We start from the raw sequence: 20,638 nt of genomic DNA on the forward strand, positions 1-20,638 counted from the left end.
TTCCTCTGTATCCCTAGTTTGTTGAGTATTATCATCATGATAGAGTATTGAATTTTATCAAATGTTTTTTCTGCATCTATTAAGATGATCATATGGGTTTTGTCCTTTATTTTATTGATATGGTGTGTTCTATTCATTGACTTTCAAATGTTGAACCAACTTGGCCTCCCTGGGATAAATCTCACATGATTACAGTGTTTAATACCTTTCATTTATTGCTGGATTCAACTTGCTAGCATTTTGTTAAGGATTTTTGTGTCTATGTTCATGAGATATTTGTGGCTGTCTTCTGATGTCTCTATAGGGTTTGGTGTCAAGGTAATACTGGCCTCATAGAATGTCCTGGAAAGTGTTCCCTCCTTTTTTTATTTTTTGAAAGATTTTATCAAAGATTGATGTTAATTCTTCTTGAAATGTGATGGAATTCACCAGTGAGGTAATTTGGGCCTGGGTTTTTCTTTGCAGAAGTTCTAAAATTACTAATTCAGTATCTTTATTTGTTGCACATCTACTTAGATTTTCTATTTCTTCTGCATCTGTGTCTTTCTAGGAACTTGTCCATTTCATCTAAGTTATCTAATTTGTTGCCATGTAATTTTTTGTAGTATTCCTTATAATCATTTTTATTCTCTAATGTAATTTCTGTAATATTTTTGTAATTTGATCTTCTCACTTTTTTATTGGTAAGTCTAGCTAAAGTTTTGCCAATTTTATTGATCTTTCAACAAAAGAGGTTTTGTTGATTTTCTTTATTGTTTTTCTGGACTCTAGTTTATTTATTTGCTCTAATACTTATTATTTCCCTTCTTGATTTAGGTTTAGATCATTCCTCTTTTTCTACCTTCTTTAGGTGGAAGGATAGGTTATTGGTTTGAGATATTTCTTCTTTTTAATATAGGCACTTACAGCTATTCCCCCTAATGTTGCTACATCTCATAAAGTTTCCCTTTTCCCCTCTTGCAGCTAAGGCAAAGTCTTGATCATTTGGACATTCCCACCAGGACGTTGAGTCTTGAACAAATAGTGTAAAAACAAAACAAAACAAAAACAAACAGGGGACAGAGTAGAATTCACTTAAGATGGCAGCATGCAATGGTGATGTAGTGGTTCCAGCTGTGGTATACTTAACTAGACCATCCCTCTGTTGTGACTTTGGTTGAGATTCCTGGTTCTATTTTCTGAGCTTAATTAGCTGGCCTTCCTATCAAACTGAGGATTACTTGATGACCTTCCAATATATTTATTTCCTCCTTAAGTTGGTAGAGTTGGTTTCTGTTGCTTGAAACTAAGAATCTTGGCATACCATTTAGGTAAGGGTTGGGGAGAAGGAGAAAACAGAGGTCTTTCATTTTTCTCTTTGTCAAACTTTCTTTGTAAATCTCTGTGTTGCTAGTATTGTTGTATTACTTCTGTCATTTAAGGGGAGCCTGGGTGGCTCAGTCGGTTAAGCATCTGACTCTTGGTTTCCTCTCAGGTCATGATCTTATGGTTGTGAGATCCAGCCACATGTTGCACTCTATACTGACAATGTGGAGCTTGCTTGGGATTCTCTCTCAACCTTTCTTTCTGCCCCTCCCCTGCTTGTTCTCTCTCTTTCTCTCTCAAAATACATAAATAAACATTTTTTAAAATATATGCTTTTAGGGGTGCCTGGGTGGCTCAGTTGGTTGAACATCCAACTTCGGCTTGGGTCTTGATCTCATGGTTCTTGAGTTCGAGCCCCACATGGGGCTCTCTGTTTTCAGTACATAGCCCACTTTCGATCCTCTGTCTCTGTCTCTGTCTGTCTCTCTGCCGCCCCCCCCCTCAAAAATAAATAAAAACATTTAAAATATATATGTGTTTTTTTTTTAATTTTTTTTTCAACGTTTATTTATTTTTGGAACAGAGAGAGACAGAGCATGAACGGGGGAGGGGCAGAGAGAGAGGGAGACACAGAATCGGAAACAGGCTCCAGGCTCTGAGCCATCAGCCCAGAGCCCGACGCGGGGCTGGAACTCACGGACCGTGAGATTGTGACCTGGCTGAAGTCGGACGCTTAACCGACTGCGCCACCCAGGCGCCCCTAAAATATATATGTTTTTAAAATTGATAATCTAAAGCACAGTTGGATGAAGAGAAGTGGTGGGATATACAATTTGAAAATTAGGATAAGACCAGATTATACAAGGCCTTGAATGCCATTTTGAGGATTCTGAAGTTAGCTCAGTAAGTATTGGGAATTTACAAAGTGGAACAATGATGACATGATCAGATCTATGTTTGCTTTTTTAAATTATTATTATTTTTTATTTCCATGTAGATGAATTAGAACTCAGAGAAATTAGAAACCAGGAGAATAGTTAGGAGGAGGCTACTGCTATGGTCCAGATATAAGATTGAGAAAATTTCTCAATCTGGAGAGAGAAAAAAAAAGAAAGAAGAAGAAAAGAAAGGAAGATTGTCAGTCACAGTTTGGATTTTCTGGGAGCAGATGCTGAGATAGTTTGAGGTGGAAGATATTAACTAGGGAAAGGAAGGGGGATTGAATAGAAGGAGAAGTCAAACTTCAGTGTAGATCTGACAGATACCCAGCCAACCTGGCAAGGAGCTCTGGAGTGAATACTGTTTATTAGAATTGCCCTGCAGTAGGTGGGACTGGCTGAGCCTTTATACCCCTGCTTTGCTCAGTCACCAGATGAGGATAGCCCCAAGAGGAACATGACCTCATGCAGGACTGTTCTCTCCAAGTAAGGCAGACACTGAAGGAACTGAAGCAGCTCGTGGCTATCTGCTGCCTAAGCGCCTTGTAGCTAAACACCCAGTAGAACTGGGCGGCACACCTCATACCTACCGCAGAGAAAGAGCTGAATTACCATATCTTACAAAAAAAGCAAGAGAGTGGAAAAGAAGGATTTGATTCTACACATACTATATTTTGTAGGTGGGGGATGAAGAAGGAGTAAATAAAGGTCAGCACTTAGATTTCTGCACTGATGTGGTTTGAGAGTAATTCTGTTTAACTGATAGCAAACAACAAAGGAGAGAGAACAGGTTTGGGGAGAAAGATAAGGAATTTGACTTAGAACATGTTGACTCAGAAATGTCTGCAAAATATTAAGGTGGAGATGATTTTCAAAAATCAATGCAAATGTGGGGTCTGGAGGTCAGCAGCAAGTGCTATATTTATTGGGTGTACATATATATATTTATATAATACTCATAATGCCTCTATGAGGTAGGTGTTATTTTTATTATACCCTTTTTGTACATTTTATTATACCTTTCTTTATGAAGAAACTGAGACTTCAAGGAGTTAAATGCCCGGCTTAAAGAAATAAAACTCAAATCTGTTTGATGGCAAAACACCTGCTTCCAAAGACAAGATTATATTGTTTCCCCATGGAAAAGACCACAGATAGATGACATATGAATACATACACAAAGGGTACAGTTTAAATGGGACCAAAAAACCAAAACATGGAAGTCTAAAACCATGATTTCAAGGTGAGTTGAGGAAGATGACAAAGGCAATGGGATTGACTGAGTGGCCAGAACAGTTTCTAAAAATTAGAAGTATGGAATCTCAGGGGTTAGGGTAAAAAGAGAATTCTAGTCCACAAAGGAAAATGTTGCAGATATCATGTGGAATGGAGATTTCACAATTAGAGGTCATTGATGATCTTAGAGCAGTTTATAGGGAAGTCAGACTGCAGTGATTTAGGGGTGGGAAAGGAGGGAGTAGAAGCAAAAGGTATAGTCTACGGGATCCCTGGGTGGCTCAGTCGGTTAAGCGTCCAACTTCAGTTCGGGTCATGATCTCACAGTCCGTGGGTTCAAGCCCCACATCGGGATCTGTGCTGACAGCTCAGAGCCTGGAGCCTGCTTCAGATTCTGTGTCTCCCTCTCTCTCTGTCCCCTCCCCTGCTCACACTCTGTCTCTCTCTCTCAAAATAAAATAAAGACAAAAGATATAGTCTACTTTTCCAGAAGTTTTGTAGAGGAAAAAATAATGCCATCTACATAAGTAAGGAATTTTTTAAGAATATTATTAATTAACTAATGGCTCTTTGCTCCCATATTTTAGTTTATACTCCCACCATTTCTCTGATTATTTCTTTCTACCTCTACTATATCAGCATCCTTTCCCAAATCTGGTGTGCCTGGGAGTATCGAGTGGTGTTTATTCTGGTTGATGGACTTCTTGTATTTGTTAGGTGTTTTGAATGCCTTGGGTGATTCTGTCTTTGGAGGACATGCCATAGACACCCTCTACCCCCACCCAACTCCATCATCTGTTTTCCACAAAGATAGATAAGCATTCACTTCTCAGACCAATTCAGGAAAGCATGCAAGTTCTTAGGTGCTTAGCAAACCAAGAACTCTGTCTACTTAGCTTCCTCCTTCCCTTTCCCTCCCCCAAACTCTTGGTGGGCAGATCAGGGAGAAGAAAGGAGCTGCCACTCCAAACCTTCTGGGATATAATGTCCCAGATGGGGAATCTGTGTGGTTTTGCAGTGAGCTGAGATCTTCCCTCATCAGCCCCCATCAGTCCAGCCCTTTTTCAGAGGGGTCTGGAGAGCAATCAACACCGCCGTCCACCTGTGTACAGGAAGATGCCTACAGCCACACCAGCAATGATGAAACTGCCCACCAGGACACCCAGGACCAGCGAGGTGTAGGAGCGGCCTGTTTGGCTCCCTGCAGAACATGCACAGAATTAGCCTGAAGAACATACCTCCAAGAAGTCCATGGTTTAAATCAAACACTAAGGGATTTCTACCCCAAAGGAAGGGGGCTACTTCACCAAGTGACATAAGCTGTGTATACTCTGTCCCAACCCCCAAGCCCTGAGCCTTCCGTTGCTCAAGGTATGCATCCTTCAGGTCTACCCATTTGCCTGGAACCCACCCAACAGCACACAGGCCCATCCCCGATCCCATCATACCTTTCGAGTTGTTCACAGTGATGTGTTCTTGCACATACTGCACACAGGTGTCCTGCAGGAATTCTCGCAGTTCGTACCGAGTACGATTGTAGGCGTTGAGCTGCTGCAGGGTGTAGGTGACCACCCTGGAGGGTGCCTGGGGCCCTGCCACCCATAAAGCTGTCTCTGGCTGGAAATGCACAAAGGAGCTCCCATTCACAGACACTTCGAAGAAGACACGTGCTGTAGAGCCCTCAGGAGGCAGCTCACAGCCCAGGAAGCAGCGAATGATCAGAGGAACTGTGGATGAGGGAGGGTGAGAGGGCTGTATGGAGAGGATGCCAGCTGTGGGAGAATGTCCACCGGGGGAACATGAACTTTCGGGGTTTCGGGTGGATCAAGGACAGGGCATCCCAACAGGGTCAGCCCCGAGGTCATGCCAGCACAAAGAGGGCCTGACGGAGGGCCCGCAACTAGGACACCCAGCCCTCTTCAGGCTCAAGCTCCCAACCAGCAATCAGCAAAGGCAGGTACCCTGGTACCACTGGGCTGCTCAGAGCAGCCGGCTCACCCAAGACCAAGCCATCCACAAGACCCCTCCAAGAACGCAGTCCCTCCATGAGGCTCCGCCCCGTTCCCCCACAGGCCCACCCCATCAAATCCCGCCCACAGGCCGCGCCTCCCGCCTGGACGCGCCGCCGCCGCCGCCGCCGCCGCCGCCGCGCTTAGGGGCGCGCGCACCACGCACAGGTCAAGCGCCGCTCATGGTGTACCAGCAGTACCAAGCTGTTGAACTGGTGCAGATAGGTCTTCAGGCTGTCTTCTGTGTGCATCCAGCTCTCAGGCTCCTGCAAGGGCTGCAACTGGCGGATCGTGACGTTGCTGCCTAGGCCTTCCAGCACGTGCGTCGTTAGCCCCCCCAGCGACGCGTTGCCCCGGTGCCACACTTGATAGGGGTCGCGAAAGTAGGAGATCTGGAGCATGTGGAGGTTCCGAAGGCCTGCCGGGCAGTGTCAGCGCGTCAGGCCTTGGCCGGCGTGGCAGGGCTTGGCGTGTAGCTGGAGGTAATAACCCCCTACCTAAAGGCCGGCCGCCCACCTTCTCGGCGGTTCATAAACTACAAAGTGTTCTCCCACTCTTCCTCCCATAACCCTGTCAGGAGGGCAGGAAAGGGATTATTAACTTCGTTTTACAGATAAGGAAACTGAGGCTGGAAAGAGCAGAAGCCACTTGCCTCAGGGTAATCCAGTCAGTGGAAGAGCCACTCCCATCTTTCTGCCTCTCACCCTGTAACTACCCCCACTTCCAGTTGGTCAACAAATCCTGGCTTCCAGTAAAATCCTATTCCATCTCCTGTTCCCTGCCACTGCCCTACTTTAGGCCTCATCGGTTCTCATCTGGACTCGGGTGGTAATGTCCTTCCTCTTCCCCGTCCCCTCATTTTTCAGTTTCACTCCTTCTAATCTGACCTCTCTCTGACCCAGAAATAAGATTATTCTCTCCTGCTTAAAATCCTCCAGTGACACACTCCCCTATCAAAATCATTAATAATATTAATAATAATAATAACAATAATAATGGCTATTATTGTTACTCTGACCCAAGCACTGTACCTTACACATATTATTATCTTATTTGCGCCTTCCTCCCATTAGCTAAATGCAGTAGCTACTGTGATTAATCTCAGTCCATAAGAGACACAGCCTAAAATGGTGTAGCAGAACTAAGATTTGAGTGCAGGCGGTGTGATTCCAGCACTTCTAACCATCCAGCCATACTGCCTCCCCATAGGATATCTGTCCACAGAATGAAGTCCAAAGTCTTTAGCTTGGCATTCAAGGCTGCCAGAGACCAGGCCCCAGCTGCCTTATTTAACCTCTTCTAGTACTTATATATAGTAAACTACTTGGAGTTTCTCATGCTGCCTTTTGTCTGACATGAATAGCATGTTGGGGTGTCTCTGCCTCTAGGCAAACTTCTATTCATGCTTCAAGACTCAGCTCTGTTGCTCTCTTGGAGAAGTTTTCCTGATGCCTCTCCTCTTTACCCTCCTGGACACAGCGGGTCTGTTTCAATGATCCCAGATTCCACGTAACTGTCTCCAAACACACAGACTCTACTGGGCTCCCTTAGGCTATAGAATCATGTCTGGTTATCTCTGTCTCCTACACCTATTAAGGCCCTGGCACAGGGTTGATGCCCGGAGAATGTGTGAGGGGGGAATGAGTCTGGGGTTATAAATTTCTGTGCGTGGATGTGTCTTGTCCATCTTTGCATTTGAAAAGTTGTGCTCTGTGTCTGTAGGTGTGAATAGGTATATCTATGTGGATAGCCCTAGATAAGGTTCCTAACTGCCCTGTGCCCAGTCTCCTCCCCTGTAAAAGAGAGATAATAATATTGCCTGCCTTGTAGAGATATTACGGGAGTCAGATGTGTCAGTGCACGTATTAACCATAGTGAGCGCTCCTTGAATACTGGTGATTTGCTCCCTCAGAGAGAGACCGAGGCTACAGAGACTGTGGGAAAGGGGAGGAGAGGCACCTGTGTGGTCACCATGCAGGGCAATAACACCTTTCTCTGCTTAAACAGCCACTTCAGGCAGCCTGACCCCCTGAGTTTTCCCAATGACCACAGCTTCTTCTTCCCCCGACTTTCCCCCAAGCTTCCATCCATCTTACACCTTCTCCAGTCTCCTCTTCTGCCTCACTTATCTCAGTCCCGGTCTCTCCAGTGGCTTCCCATTCCTTCCATCTCTCACGTCTTCCTGTCTTCCTTGGTCTTACCCCGAACCACGATCACCCTCAGCTCTCCCCCTCCAGATTCACCCCCTCTCCCGGGGGCTAATTCCCTTACCCTTTCTACCCATCCCTTTCCATTTTTCCAGTTCTGTTTCACACCCCCTCCCCCCTCCCATCCCCCACTCTCCACCCCCTGCCTCCTCCATCTCCCCCTTCCCTGGGGACAGACTGTACTTCCTCACCTTGGCTTTGGGACTCAAATCAGTCCCCAGCACCCTGCCTACCCTACAGAGAGATCTGGCTCGATGCAGGCACAGACGCTGTGGGATAAGGTCTCCTCTGGTTTCTCCCATGTACCCAGACAGGCTGAGAGTCTCCAGAACCATCCCGGGGCAGATGTGCCCCTGACTCACCATCTGAGGCTTCATGGCTACAAAAGGCCCAGCCGGGCAGGAGCAGTAGACACAGCAGTGGCAGCAATGTTGTCAACATCCTGGGGCTGAGGTTCTTACCCCACCTGGGCTCCTTCCTGGCTCTGGCAGGCAGAGGGCTCAAGCTGGCTGCAGCCTAGGGGGAAAAGAAGTAAAGACTGTCTGGAAGGAGAGGAGACTGCACAGAGGAGGCTGGAAGGTGGCCAGGGGATAGGAGGAGGATGAGAGCGTCAGGCTTATTAAGTGTTATTCCTACCCTGTCTCATTTCCTACTAGGGGGCTGGCCTCCCTCTTGCCCTTCCCCTGCCCCGCCCTGCATTGGGCCCTCTGGCCCAGACCTGCCTTTTCCCTTTCCCTGGGCCTCTTCCAAACAGGGAGCGGAAAAAGGGGGAGTTGGGATCAGAGAGAAGTTCTGCCCTCGCTGAGTCAGGGGGTGGGGCTCTGCTTTCAATTTAGAGCAGACTCTGGGGTGTAGAAGTCAACAGGTTACTGGTGGGGAAATTGAGGCCCACAGAGGTACAGGGACTTGCCCAACAGATGTTTGTATATCACGGTAACAGATTGGGGGTTAGAATTTGATTTTCCAATGCGCTGGCTACATTTTATCAGAATTTTAAGTGAATAGTAATTACACAATCAGGAATCTTGCTCTCAGAAACACATGGTTACAAAATGAGTATAAAACAGCTCACTGCAGCTGTTCCTAACCAGAGAGATTTATGAACAATCTAATCTCATTAAAGGATTGGTCATTTAAAGCAATGTTTTTCAAACTGAGGTCACAATTTACTAGTGGATAATGAAAACAATTTAGCAGTCATGATTAGCAGAGTTTTTTTTTTTTCTTGTTGTTTTTGTTATTTTTATGAAATAGAACAAAATAAAAATTTTCAGTGCATCCTCCTGGGTCAGGGTAGACATTATTTTATGAAATATTTGTTTAGTTGTATATGTGTATCTTTCAGTTTTGTGTAGTATGTTTCTGTGATGGGTTTTGAATAGCAGTTTAAAATGTATTTCTTGGGGCACCTGTGTGGCTCAGCCAGGTAAGTGTCCGATTTTAGCTCACGTCATGATCTCGCAGTCTGTGAGTTCAAGCCCCGACTTGGGCTCTGTGCTGACAGCTCAGAGCCTGGAGCCTGCTTCAGATTCTGTGTCTCCAGCTCTCTCTGCCCCTCCCCTGCTCATTCTCTCTCTCTCTCTCTCTCTCTCTCAAAAATAAATTTAAAAAACATTAACAATTTTTTTAATAAAAAGATAAATAAAATGTATTTCTTACTGTAAGAAGCAAGTAGAAAAATTTGGAAGTCACTCCCCCAAACTATGGTAATCCAAACTGTGGAATACTATGTAGTAGTCAAAAAAAACCCTCCCCTGCCTAATCCCCTGTTTTCATATTACTTAGCACTACCTGAAATTATATTACTTACTCATTTACATGTTTATTGTCTGAATGTCCCCCAAGAGGCTGTCCATCTTGTTTGCTACTGTGCCTGGAATGGTGCACATAATAAATAATATAATAAATAATAAATGTTAGCTAACAGATAACTGAATAAGATAGTTACGATATGCACAAATCTCCAAGAGTAAGTTGCAGAATATTAGGGACAGTTTAGAACCATTTCTGTGTCAGCCACACAGATGACATCTAAGCAGCCTATTTTTTTATGGGAATAAATGAATCCAGAAGGATGTATATCAAATATAGCAGTGACTTATCTCCATTGTTTAATTATCAGGGAGGAGCCTAAGGTTAAAAGCATATGTGTGTTTTTGTGTAGGGGTGTGCTTGTGTGTGTGTGTGTATGTGTGTGTGTATGCACGTGTGTGTGTGTGTATATGAATGTGTATATGTGTATGCATGTGTATATGTGCGGTGTGTGTATACATTGTGTGTATGCATGTGTATGTGGTGTGTGTGTGTTGGTGTGTGTGTGTTGGTGTGTGTGTGTTATGGGTGGCAATCTTGTGAAAGGCCTTTTCAGTCTATTTTGTGATGGGTTTTATCAATCTGTAATGTTTGGAAATTTTGCACCTAAAATGTGATCATATATCTTCTGTTGAATTAAAAATAAAAGTTTAAAGGGCACCTGGGTGGCTCAGTTGGTTGAGTGTCTGACTTTTGATTTCTGCTCAGGTCATGGTCTCAGGGTCGTGGAATCCAGCCCCACGTTGGGCTCTGTGTTGAGCATGGAGTCTGCTTGAGATTCTCTCTCTCTCTTTCTCTCTCTCCGTCTGCCCCTCTCCCCTGCTCATGCTCTCTCTCTCTCTCTCTAAAACAAAAAAAAAATTTTTTTTAAAGTTTAAGTAATAGATTATGGTAGAAGAGGGTGGCAGATCATATGAGTGGATGTACTGACATGAGATATTAATAAGTGAGAAAGGGAAATGTGGAACAATACATACAGTATAATTCCATTGAATTTTAGTTAAAATTTTTACTTCTATCCAAGTAATACATAAAATTCCATTTTCATATTTAAGAAAATTATGTGTGTATATGTATATTTGTATATACATAGGAAGAATGCCAGAAGGCGGCTGTCAATAGAGATTACCTCTGGGAAATGGGATCAGATAAAGGGCTAAAGTGGCAGTGTTAGCTTCTTTATTTTATATACTATTCCTTGGAGGGAAAGTTGATGTCCTAGTGGAATCGGGGCAAACCCCAGACATCTACCAGGCTCGCGTTCTCTGAACTGAATATATGCTCACCTCTCAATTGTTGTAGATTAGCTTAGAAATAACCCAGCAGTTTTCCAGCTCGTCAAGATGGTCTAGTCAGGGGGTGCCTGGGTGGCTCAGTCGGTTAAGCGGTCGACTTTGGCTCAGGTCATGATCTCACGGTCCGTGGGTTTGAGCCCCGCATCAGGCTCTGTGCTGACAGCTCAGAGCCTGGAGCCTGTTTCAGATTCTGTGTCTCCCTCTCTCTGACCCTCCCCCATTCATGCTCTGTCTCTCTCTGTCTCAAAAATAAATAAATGTTAAAAAAAAATTAAAAAAAAAAAGATGGTCTAGTCAGAAGGAGAATGGGAGCCTTGTTTTCCTGGACTGGGACTTAGGAAGAGTGGAAGGTCTTAAATCACTGCCAGTTGTACTGTCTTGGCTTTATAAAAACTTATTATGAAGTATTCCACATTTGAAGAATTTTTTCATGCCTGAAGAATTTCATTACAAACATACTTGTCCTCACTACCCAATGTAAGAAATAAAATATTACCGATATAATTGAAGACCCTGTTTGTGCCTTTCCCCTCCCTGATTGTGTCTTTCTCCCTCTGCCCCATCACCAAAGTAGCCACTAATCAGAATTTGCTATTTTTCATTTCCTCATTTCTGAAGATATAACTACATATGCACTTATCCCTAAGGGATATGTATTGGCGGTTTGCATATTTTGAGCTTTGTATAAGTAGTATTTTTTTGAGAGGCGGGAAGGGGCAGAGGGAGAGGGAGAGAGAGAATCTTAAGCAGGCTCTACGCCCAGCATGGAATCCCACTCAAGGCTCAACTGTGAGATCATGACCTGAGCTGAAATCAAGAGTTGGAAACTCAACCTGCTGAGCCACCCAGGTGCTCCAAGCTTTCTATAAAGAGTATGAAAGTGCATCTATTCCTCTGAAACTTACTTTTTTCCCCTAACACACTGATAAGATTCATTCACCTTGTTATGTGTAGGTCCATTAATTTCCCCTGCTTTGTAATATGCCATCTTATGAATATACCACAATTTATTTATCCATTCTCCTATTCAAGCTTTTTTTTTTCTTTTCCAGTTTTCTGCTGTTACAAAGTGCTGGTATGACTTTCTTGTACATGTTTTCTTGTGCAGGCTTGGGAGAGTTTTCGTAGGTGCAAACATGGGAATGGAATGGCTGAGTCATAGGTATAGGCATCTTCAATTTTACTAAAAATTGCCAAACTGTTTTTACAAAATGTTTGGGCCAATTTACATTCCCAACAGCGCCTGAGAGTTCCCTCGCTCCATATCCTTGCCAACCCTTGGCACGGTCAGATGGTTGGGTGTAAAATGGCACTTCATTTTGGTTTTACTTTGCTTTATCTGATTCCTAGTACATTTGTACATATTTTTGCTTTGCCTTTTTTTACTCCCTTGAGGGCTTGCAAGGTGCCTTGGGCTGGAGGGTAGTAAAGTATATGATTGAACCAATTTGGAATTGAGAGCTGTCAGTCTTTGATCTCCGCAGATAGGGCCTGCCTCACAGGGGTTAAAGTGGTCCACACCATCTTCCACAGGGCTAATCACAGAGAGGTCTTTCTCACCAAGCTAAGATCTGTCAGAGAGAGAGAGCTGACACAGCAACAGCTGCTTCCCAAGCATCCTCCTCACACACCAGTGGGCTGAAAATCAATAGCAGAGACAACAATTATTATTATAGCTAACATTTCTAGTGAGCCAGGGGCAGTGTTAAGCTCTTTACATAAATAATCTCACTTTATCCATATGCCAGCCCTTCTAGGGGGGTTTCATTAACATCACCATTTTACTAATAAACTGAGACTCTGAGAAGATAAGTGACTTACCTAAGGGCCCACAGCAAAAACTGTAAGTTGAACCCATGCCTCCCTGACGCCAAAGTTTGTGAATTTAATCACCACATAGTAACTCAAAAGCTTTGGGGGATAACTCTCCATCAATACATTTTTGAACATATAGTTCTAACATTCTTGAGTATTTATGTTACATATAATACAAGACATACCCCAAATTCATGCTGTGTGCTAGGCCTTTACCATTTTCTCTGGGGAAGACAGTGTCCATGTTGCAGATGAGATAACTCAAGCCCAGAAAGGCTAAGTAATGTGCCCAAGATCACATACCATGGAAGTGCTGAGCAGGGATTTGAACTAAAAAATGAGGGGTATGGGTTTGGGTATAGGGAGCATGAAGAGAGTATTGGGAATAGGGAAGCTGGTGAGTGGGGGCAGCTTGAGGGGCATCCCCTTTTCCCCTTTTAAACTCAGGGTTGGGATGGGGAAGACAAGGCATGTGGTGGCTGGAACCAGAGCTTACACTGCATCTGGCCTAGGTGGGCAAGGGGCAGAAAATCACAGAGTGGGCATCGGGCCAGCAGAGACCTAAAGAATGACGGTCCTGGGGCACCTGGGTGGCGTAGTCTGACTTCAGCTCAGGTCATGATCTTGTAGTCTGTGAGTTTGAGCCCCAAGTCAGGCTCTGAGCTGCTTCAGATTCTGTGTCTCCCTCTCTCTCTGCCCCTCCCCTGCTTGCACTCTGTCTGTCTCTCTCTCTCAAAAATAAATCAACATTAAAGAAATTTTTAAAGAATGAAGGTCCTATTGAGCAGAGGGATGTGAAGGAAGCTGGTGGTAGCATTTCCCACTCCAGAGAGCACATGCCAGGGGAAGATAAGGGAGACAGGAAGCTGAGTGGGGGCCAGTGCTGGCGCAGCCCCAGTGGGTGAGGAGAGGCTGGGCTGAGCCAGGACTGGCGGTGTGCCCAGCTGGACTTCAGAAGCCCGGGCCTCTCCCTCCCCTGTTAGCTACTGAAGGCAGGCACAGTTTAGCCAACCAAACCAACTCAGATAACGAGTGTGGTCCCTTCAGAGATCACCTCCTGCTTAGGATGTGGAGTAGTCACATGTGCTGAGCACTGTATTAAGTTAGCAGAGTGCATGCGTTTTATTCTCACTGGTGCCCTATGAAAAGTATAAAGAAACAGCCATTATTCTTATTTTATAGAAGAGGACACAGAGGCAGAGCACAGTGAACAGACTGGCCCAGAACATGCTTTCTTAACGATTAGACTGTCCTATGAGGATAAATGAGATAACTCGTATAAAGTGCCAGAACACAGCGTGTATCCAGTAGGTGGGAGAGATAAGAAAGAGGCTTGGCTTCAGGGGGCCAGCAAACAGAAGTGACCCTGCAGCAGGAAAAATGGAGGGTTGACATTAAGTATAATCCTGAAGGGGAGGCAAGGAACAGATATGAATCTTACTCACAGTTTTCCCGTTTAGACATCAACACACCCCAACGTAGGGAAGATAAAGAGAAGCCCCATAAAGTCAGACTGATTCCAGCCCTTGCCTGCCCAGCAAGTGGTAGGAGCCTGGTAGTCCTGGCTCAGCTCCTGCCTATCTTTCCAGCCTTATCTTTCCATGTATTCCAGTCTCCGCCAAGTCTGCTCTTCCTGGTTTCCTGAACACAGAGCACACAAATATTATCTTTGCTCTTTCTTTATCATGTTTTTAGATAAACAGAAGTTCCTAATTTTAAGATACTTAACTTTATAAATCTTTTCCATTAGTTCATGCTTCTTGTGCCTTGTTTAAGAAATCCATCCCTGCCCTGGGATCATAAAAACGTTCTCCAGTTTATCTTCAAAAGCTTTATAGTTTTGTCTTTTACCTTTAGGTGTATGGTGTGAAGTACAAGTCAAACTTAGTTTCTTTTATGTGGATGTCCAATTTTCCCAGCACCACTTATTAGAACTCTGCCCTTCCTCACTGATCTGCAGTGTTATCTCTGACTTACAGTAAATGTGTTTATTCTGTTTCAATATCCATTATTTACTCCCTGTCCCAATGCCTTGTTATCTTAATTAGTATCGTTTTATAATAATACCTTTTCATATCTTGCAAATCAAGTCTTCCCGCTTTGTTCCTCAAGAATGCCTTGGCTATATTTGAACTTCTATACATAAATTTTAGAATCACTTTATCAGGTTGGTAGGATTTTGGTTGGTATCACATTCAATGTGTTAATGATTTGGGGGAGAATAGACATCTTCCCACTACTGAATCATCCAATGCAAGATAGAGTGTATCTCTTCATTTATTTATATCTCCTTTGGTGCCCCCCTCAGAATTTTATAAGTTTATCTCTAACATCCCACTCACCCTTTGATAGAGTTTTTCCCCTGGGCCTCTCATATTTTAAACTGTTATTGAAATGGCATTTAAGGGGCGCCTGGGTGGCTCAGTCGGTTGAGCGTCCGACTTCGGCTCAGGTCACGATCTCACAGTCCCTGAGTTCGAGCCCCGCGTCGGGCTCTGTGCTGACAGCTCAGAGCCTGGAGCCTGCTTCGGATTCTGTCTCCCTCTCTCTCTGCCCCTCCCCACCTCATGCTCTGTCTCTCTCTGTCTCAGAAATAAACATTTAAAAAAAATTAAAAAAAAAAAGAAATGGCATTTAAAAGAAATGTGTTCTCACAGCTTTTTGCTGGTATAGAAATATAATTTTGTTGCACTGATTTTATATCTAGAAACCTTAAAAACTCTTTTATTTATTCCAATAATTAAATTTAAATTCTTCTGAATTTTATATTCCATATTCATTTCAGTTGATAGTGACTTTTATTTCTTCCTTTCTAATTTTTATAGTTTATTTTTCTTAAGAAAACATACTGGCTGAAACCTCTAGTACAGTGTGAATAGAAATGGTTTTTAAAAAGTATTCTTGTAGTTTTCCTGATTTAAAAAGGAAAGTCTTTGGGGCACCTGGGTGGCTCAGTCAGTTAAGCATCCAACCCTTGATTTCAGCTCAGGTCCGTGTCTGGCTCTGCACTGACAGCACGGAGCTTGCTTGGGATACTCTGTGTGTGTGTGTGTGTGTGTGTGTGTGTCCCTCCTTCATTTGTGGGCATGCTCTCTCCTCTCTCTCTCTCTCTCAAAATAAATAAATAAATAAACATTCTTTAGGGGTGCCTGGGTGGCTCAGTTGGTCCGACTCTTGATCTCAGTTCAGGTCATGTCTCACTATTCATAGGTTCAAGACCCGCGTCAGGCTCTGGGATTCTATCTCTGCCTCTCTCTCTCTCTCGCAAAATAAATAAACTTAAAACAAATTTTAAATAAACATTAAAAAAATAAAAATAAAAAAGAAAGCTTTCACCTTTGTATCAATAAATATGATGTTTGCTGTATTTTTTAATAGATACCCTTTATTGGATTAAAATTCCTTTTATTTCTAGCTTACTGAGTTTTTAATTTCTTTAATGTTTTTATTTATTTTTGACAGAGAGCAACAGAGTGTGAGCAGGGCAAGGGCAAAGAGAGGGAGACACAGAACATGAAGCAGGCTCCAGGCTCCCAGTTGTCAGCACAGAGCCCGACACGGGGCTTGAACTCACAAACAGTGGGATCATGACCTGAGCTGAAGTTGGACACTTAACTGACTGAGCCACCCAGGTGCCCCTAGTTTACTGAGTTTTTAGCCTAAATGTTTTGAGTTTTTCATAATCTAATGAAATGATCATTCAAGTTTCCATCTTTAACTTGTTAACGTGGCAAGTGCATTAATTAAGTTTCTAGTGTTAAACTAACCTTGCGTTACTGAGATGAAACAACTTCTTATAAAGTATTATCCAGTCTACGTATATTTTACTCTTGGGCTATTTGTCTCTGGACTTCTCCAAATCCTCCCCACTCCTTCAAAGCCCTGACACCGCCTCCTTCTGAAAGCCTTCTCAGATGCTAGAAATGACCTCTTCCTTACTCTTCTTACAAAACCGAAAGAACTTTACCTCCCATTGTAGTTACATTGTCACATTCTATCCCTTGTCTTCTCTCCTGGACTTTAAACTCCTGGAGAGCATCTTTGTGCTCTTTTTTCAGCCCACTGCCTCCTTCTAGGACCCAGAGCAGACATATAGAGTGTGACATAGGATGAGAACATGGGCTCAGGTAAAGTTGCCTGAGTTCACATCTCAGTTCTGCCACTTGCTAGCTGTTAGATTGAAGACACGCCATTTGGCCTCTCTGAGACCATCATTAAGATAGGAAGAATAATAGTTGTCGTGAGAAGGAAATGAACTAGTGTAAGTGAATTACTTAATACAGCTCTAGGCACATATTATTTCTGTTAGCTCAGTCCGTAGCTGTTGCTACTTCTCTCTGTGCTCTGGGTACTCTGAGCTGCTCACAAGTTATTTCTTCTTCTTTTTTTAATGTTTATTTTTTTAATATTTATTTTGAGAAGGAGAGAGAGAGAATATGAGCAGGGGATGGGGCAGAGAGAGAGAGAGAGAGAGAGTGAGAAAAGGAGAGAGACAGAATCCCAAGCAGGCTCCATGCTGTCAGCACAGAGCCTGACACAGGGCTCGATCTCACAACTGCAAGATCATGACCTGAGCTGATGTCAAGAGTCACATGTTTAACCGACTGAGCCACCCAGCAGCCCCTGACAAGTTATTTCTAAAAGTTTCTGTGAGCCATCTTCTCTTCTTCCTTTATTTCCTCTAACGTGGTTCACATGCTGCTTCATTCTTTTATTCAGTGGGCATTTATTGAGCACTTACAGTGTGCTAGGACCTGAAATAGACAAGATCTCCACTTAGGAAGAGACAATCGAGTAGGGGAGAGAGACATATAAATAAATAATGATAATACAATAGGATAAGTACTAAGAGGGCCAGGGAGGTGGAGACTGGGGCTGAGAAGTATGGGGGTCATCTTAGTTATGAGAGTAGAGTCCTCTGATTTAGTCTGGGGTCCGAGAAGACTTTTCTTAGAGGAAGCGATACCCAAGCTGGTCCTGCAGAACAAGTGCGCGGTGGGAGTGAGGATAGGGCAGAAGGTGTGGGGAAAAGGTGTTTCATATAGAGGGAGAAGAAAGTGCAAAATAATATAATATGAAAGGAGAAGTAATACAACATGCTCTAGACATTAGCAGTACTTAAGGATGGCCAAAACAGAACAGTGGTAGGGAGGGAGATGTGACATGAAGAGGTAGGCAGGAGTCTGATGAAGATTTTGTCCTCTAATCTAAGGAATTGAGACTTTATCTTGAGGTGATTCTCACCTCTTTCTTTGGTCTCCCTACTGCCTATCAGAGTAGGTGCCACCTACTCCAGGAAGCTTTCCCTGACTTCATACCCACAGTTTGAGTTGAATATTCTTTCTGTTCTACTATAGCCCTTTCTTTGCCCTCGTCATAGCCCTTAATTCTTTCCATGATAATTGTCTGCTTAAGCATCTGCCCCACACACCAAAAGCTATAAGGTGGCAGGGAATGTATTTTAGCATTTTTGTATCACCAGGCTAGAAGAGTACTTGGCACACAGTAAATGCTCAATAGATATTTATTGGATGAATGAACAAATAAATAGGACATCCAGGGAAGGAGAGAAAACTGTGACTCCCAAAATAATTGGCCCTTAAAAATTATCTAATCTTTTTCGTGCCTCAGATTTCTCATCTGGAAAATGGGGATAGAATAGAAATTTCTCTCAAAGGGGTTTCATGGGTCTGTGAATTGCTTAACCCCAGATCTTATATTTAGTGTCAAGGATAATTCTCAACATGCAAAAAACATCATTCTTGTACAAATAGACAGGGAGCATGGGTTAAAGTTTCATTTAGCTTGTTAATAAAGGGACTAGCAGGATGACAAAGCCAGTTCAAAATAGAATATAAAAACTGAAGCTTTTATAGTCAATGAAAAAGAAAAAAAATGTTGAAAAAAATGAGACTGATAAATTATGTACAAAATGGATTAATATCTTACAGGGTAATAAAACCATAATCTTTGGGATTGTCTTTTCTACAGACAAAAAGGAAATCATCATGCTTTATTGCTTTACAGAACTATAAACTGTCTGTGCCCTAACCGATTGTGTAAATAATGTAGCATTGAAGATGACTCTTAAATAGACTTGACATTCAAGACTTTATTATGACATTAAAAGGTCACATAATCATCTTTTTATTTTAGTAACACGTTTCAGATGGTTTTTCTTAACACTGGTAAGTTTAATTTAATAGTTGCTGTTATTATTATAACGTCAGTAAATGTTTGCTGGGAGCACTTGGGTGGCTGAGTTGGTTAAGCATCCGACTCTTGGTTTCAGCTCAGGTCATGATCTCGTGGTTTCGTGAGTTTGAGCCCCTAGTTGGGCTCTGTGCTGGCAATACGGAGCCTGCTTGGGATTCTCTCTCCCTCTCTCTCTGCTCCCCCTCCACTTGCACTGTCTCTGTCTCTCTCAAAACAAACAAACAAACAAACAAATAAATACAATGTCAATAAATGTTTGCTGAAAGGATTTTCATTGGATTAGACTTTTTCTTTTTCTCCAGAAGCAGAGTTTGGGGCCTACAGGGCAGATTGGCCAAAGGGTGATCCCTGCAGGATATCTATATTCTTCCCTCCCTCAAGGTGGGGTGGTATCTGGCTAATTCTGTATCACCAAATAGGCAGAGAGAAGTATCTGGTTTGGACATCAGCAGAGGAGGTACCCCCACCCCCATACGGACATATTTTCTTTGAAAGAAATGGATATTTCCAAAGAGCAGTGAAGTAGACCATGGAAAAGCCAGAAATGTATTAGACCATATCCATTTATTTTTTCCATTGTTTTAATTAAAAAATTGTGGTAAAATACATATAACATAAAATCTACTATTTAACCATTTTAAGTGCACAGTTCAGTGGCATTAAGTATAGTCACGTTGTGCAACCATTACCACCATCCATCTCCAGAACTCTTCATCTTGCAGAACTAAAATTCTATACCTATTGAACAATAATCCATTTCCCTCATCCCAAGTCCCTGGAAACTACCCTTCTACTTTCTGTCTCTATGAATTTGATTACTCTAGATGCCTCATATAGGTGGTATCTTGCAATATTTGTTCTTTTGTGGTTGGCTTATTTAACTTAGCATAATGTCCTCAAGGTTCATCCATGTTGTTGCACATAGAACTTCCTTCCTTTTAAACGGTGAATAATATTCCATTGTATTCATACCACATGTTGTTAACCCATTTGTGCATCGGTGGACACTTGCACCACTCCCACTTTTTGCCTATTGCTTTCATTTATTTTATAGTATAGAATTATTATTGTTTTGAATTGCACATCAAGGATGGACACCATTTTCAAGGCTTGAGATCTCAAAGATTGTAATCTGGCCCAGGGCCTGGGACTGGCCGAACTATGACACCACCTGTGGTCACTTCTTGACTCTGTACTTTTGCCTAAATACACCCAGGATGGTTAGGTTTCTCTAGGCAAATTTAGCCATGGGTCTGAGTTCACTCGGAACACGAGCATTGTAAAACATGTTCCTAGGGCTCTGACTGAGGAATCAGTGTTCTAAATGCATGGACATGCTGGAGACAGTGGAAATCCAAACATTTCTACAAAGCAACAGATGGAAAGTTTCCCAGGAATAAAACTAGTTATTTCTTGGCAGACCCAAAGTACGTAGTGCACAAGCTTTTTGCTGGGAGTTGGGAGAATCTGCTTGAACCACATGGCCCCAGATGCTAGAAAAGGAATTCTCAGTGCTTGCTTTGGCAGCACACATACTAAAATAGAAAAGGAATTCCCAGAGACTTTCTTGCTAAAAGTAGTCAAGAGAACCGGGTCAAAAGAGAACTAAAGTGTCTTGACTTCCAGCTTCAGGGAGTTGAACTCTTTTACTCTCACTTTCCAACAAAAAGGAAAGGAATGTTGAATGTAGAATCATATGAAGCTAAGGCAGAAGGGCATTGTAGAAGTCAATCAAATCTCTACTTTTCTATTCTGTATTGGCCTTTTATCTATGCCTTTGTGATTAATTTCATCAATGTAGGATA

At 42.9% G+C, this 20,638-nt stretch overlaps 2 protein-coding genes across 5 annotated transcripts in view; one reads left to right on the forward strand and one right to left on the reverse strand.

Annotated features, from left to right (window-relative positions):
• Positions 1–20,638, forward strand: part of EDEM2 (ER degradation enhancing alpha-mannosidase like protein 2) — a 127,358-nt gene that overhangs the window by 70,063 nt on the left and 36,657 nt on the right. The gene's annotated exons all lie outside the window — the stretch shown is intronic.
• On the reverse strand, positions 3,147–8,349 carry PROCR (protein C receptor). Its single transcript, XM_003983585.5, has 4 exons — positions 8,058–8,349; positions 5,655–5,906; positions 4,928–5,206; positions 3,147–4,680 (listed from the first exon to the last, which is right to left on the reverse strand). Exons 1-4 carry the CDS (start codon positions 8,134–8,136, stop codon positions 4,565–4,567), a joined length of 726 nt encoding a protein of 241 aa, XP_003983634.1. The 5' UTR covers positions 8,137–8,349; the 3' UTR covers positions 3,147–4,564.

This window comes from Felis catus, chromosome A3 (assembly GCF_018350175.1).
Source record: "Felis catus isolate Fca126 chromosome A3, F.catus_Fca126_mat1.0, whole genome shotgun sequence".
Lineage (NCBI taxonomy): Eukaryota > Metazoa > Chordata > Mammalia > Carnivora > Felidae > Felis > Felis catus.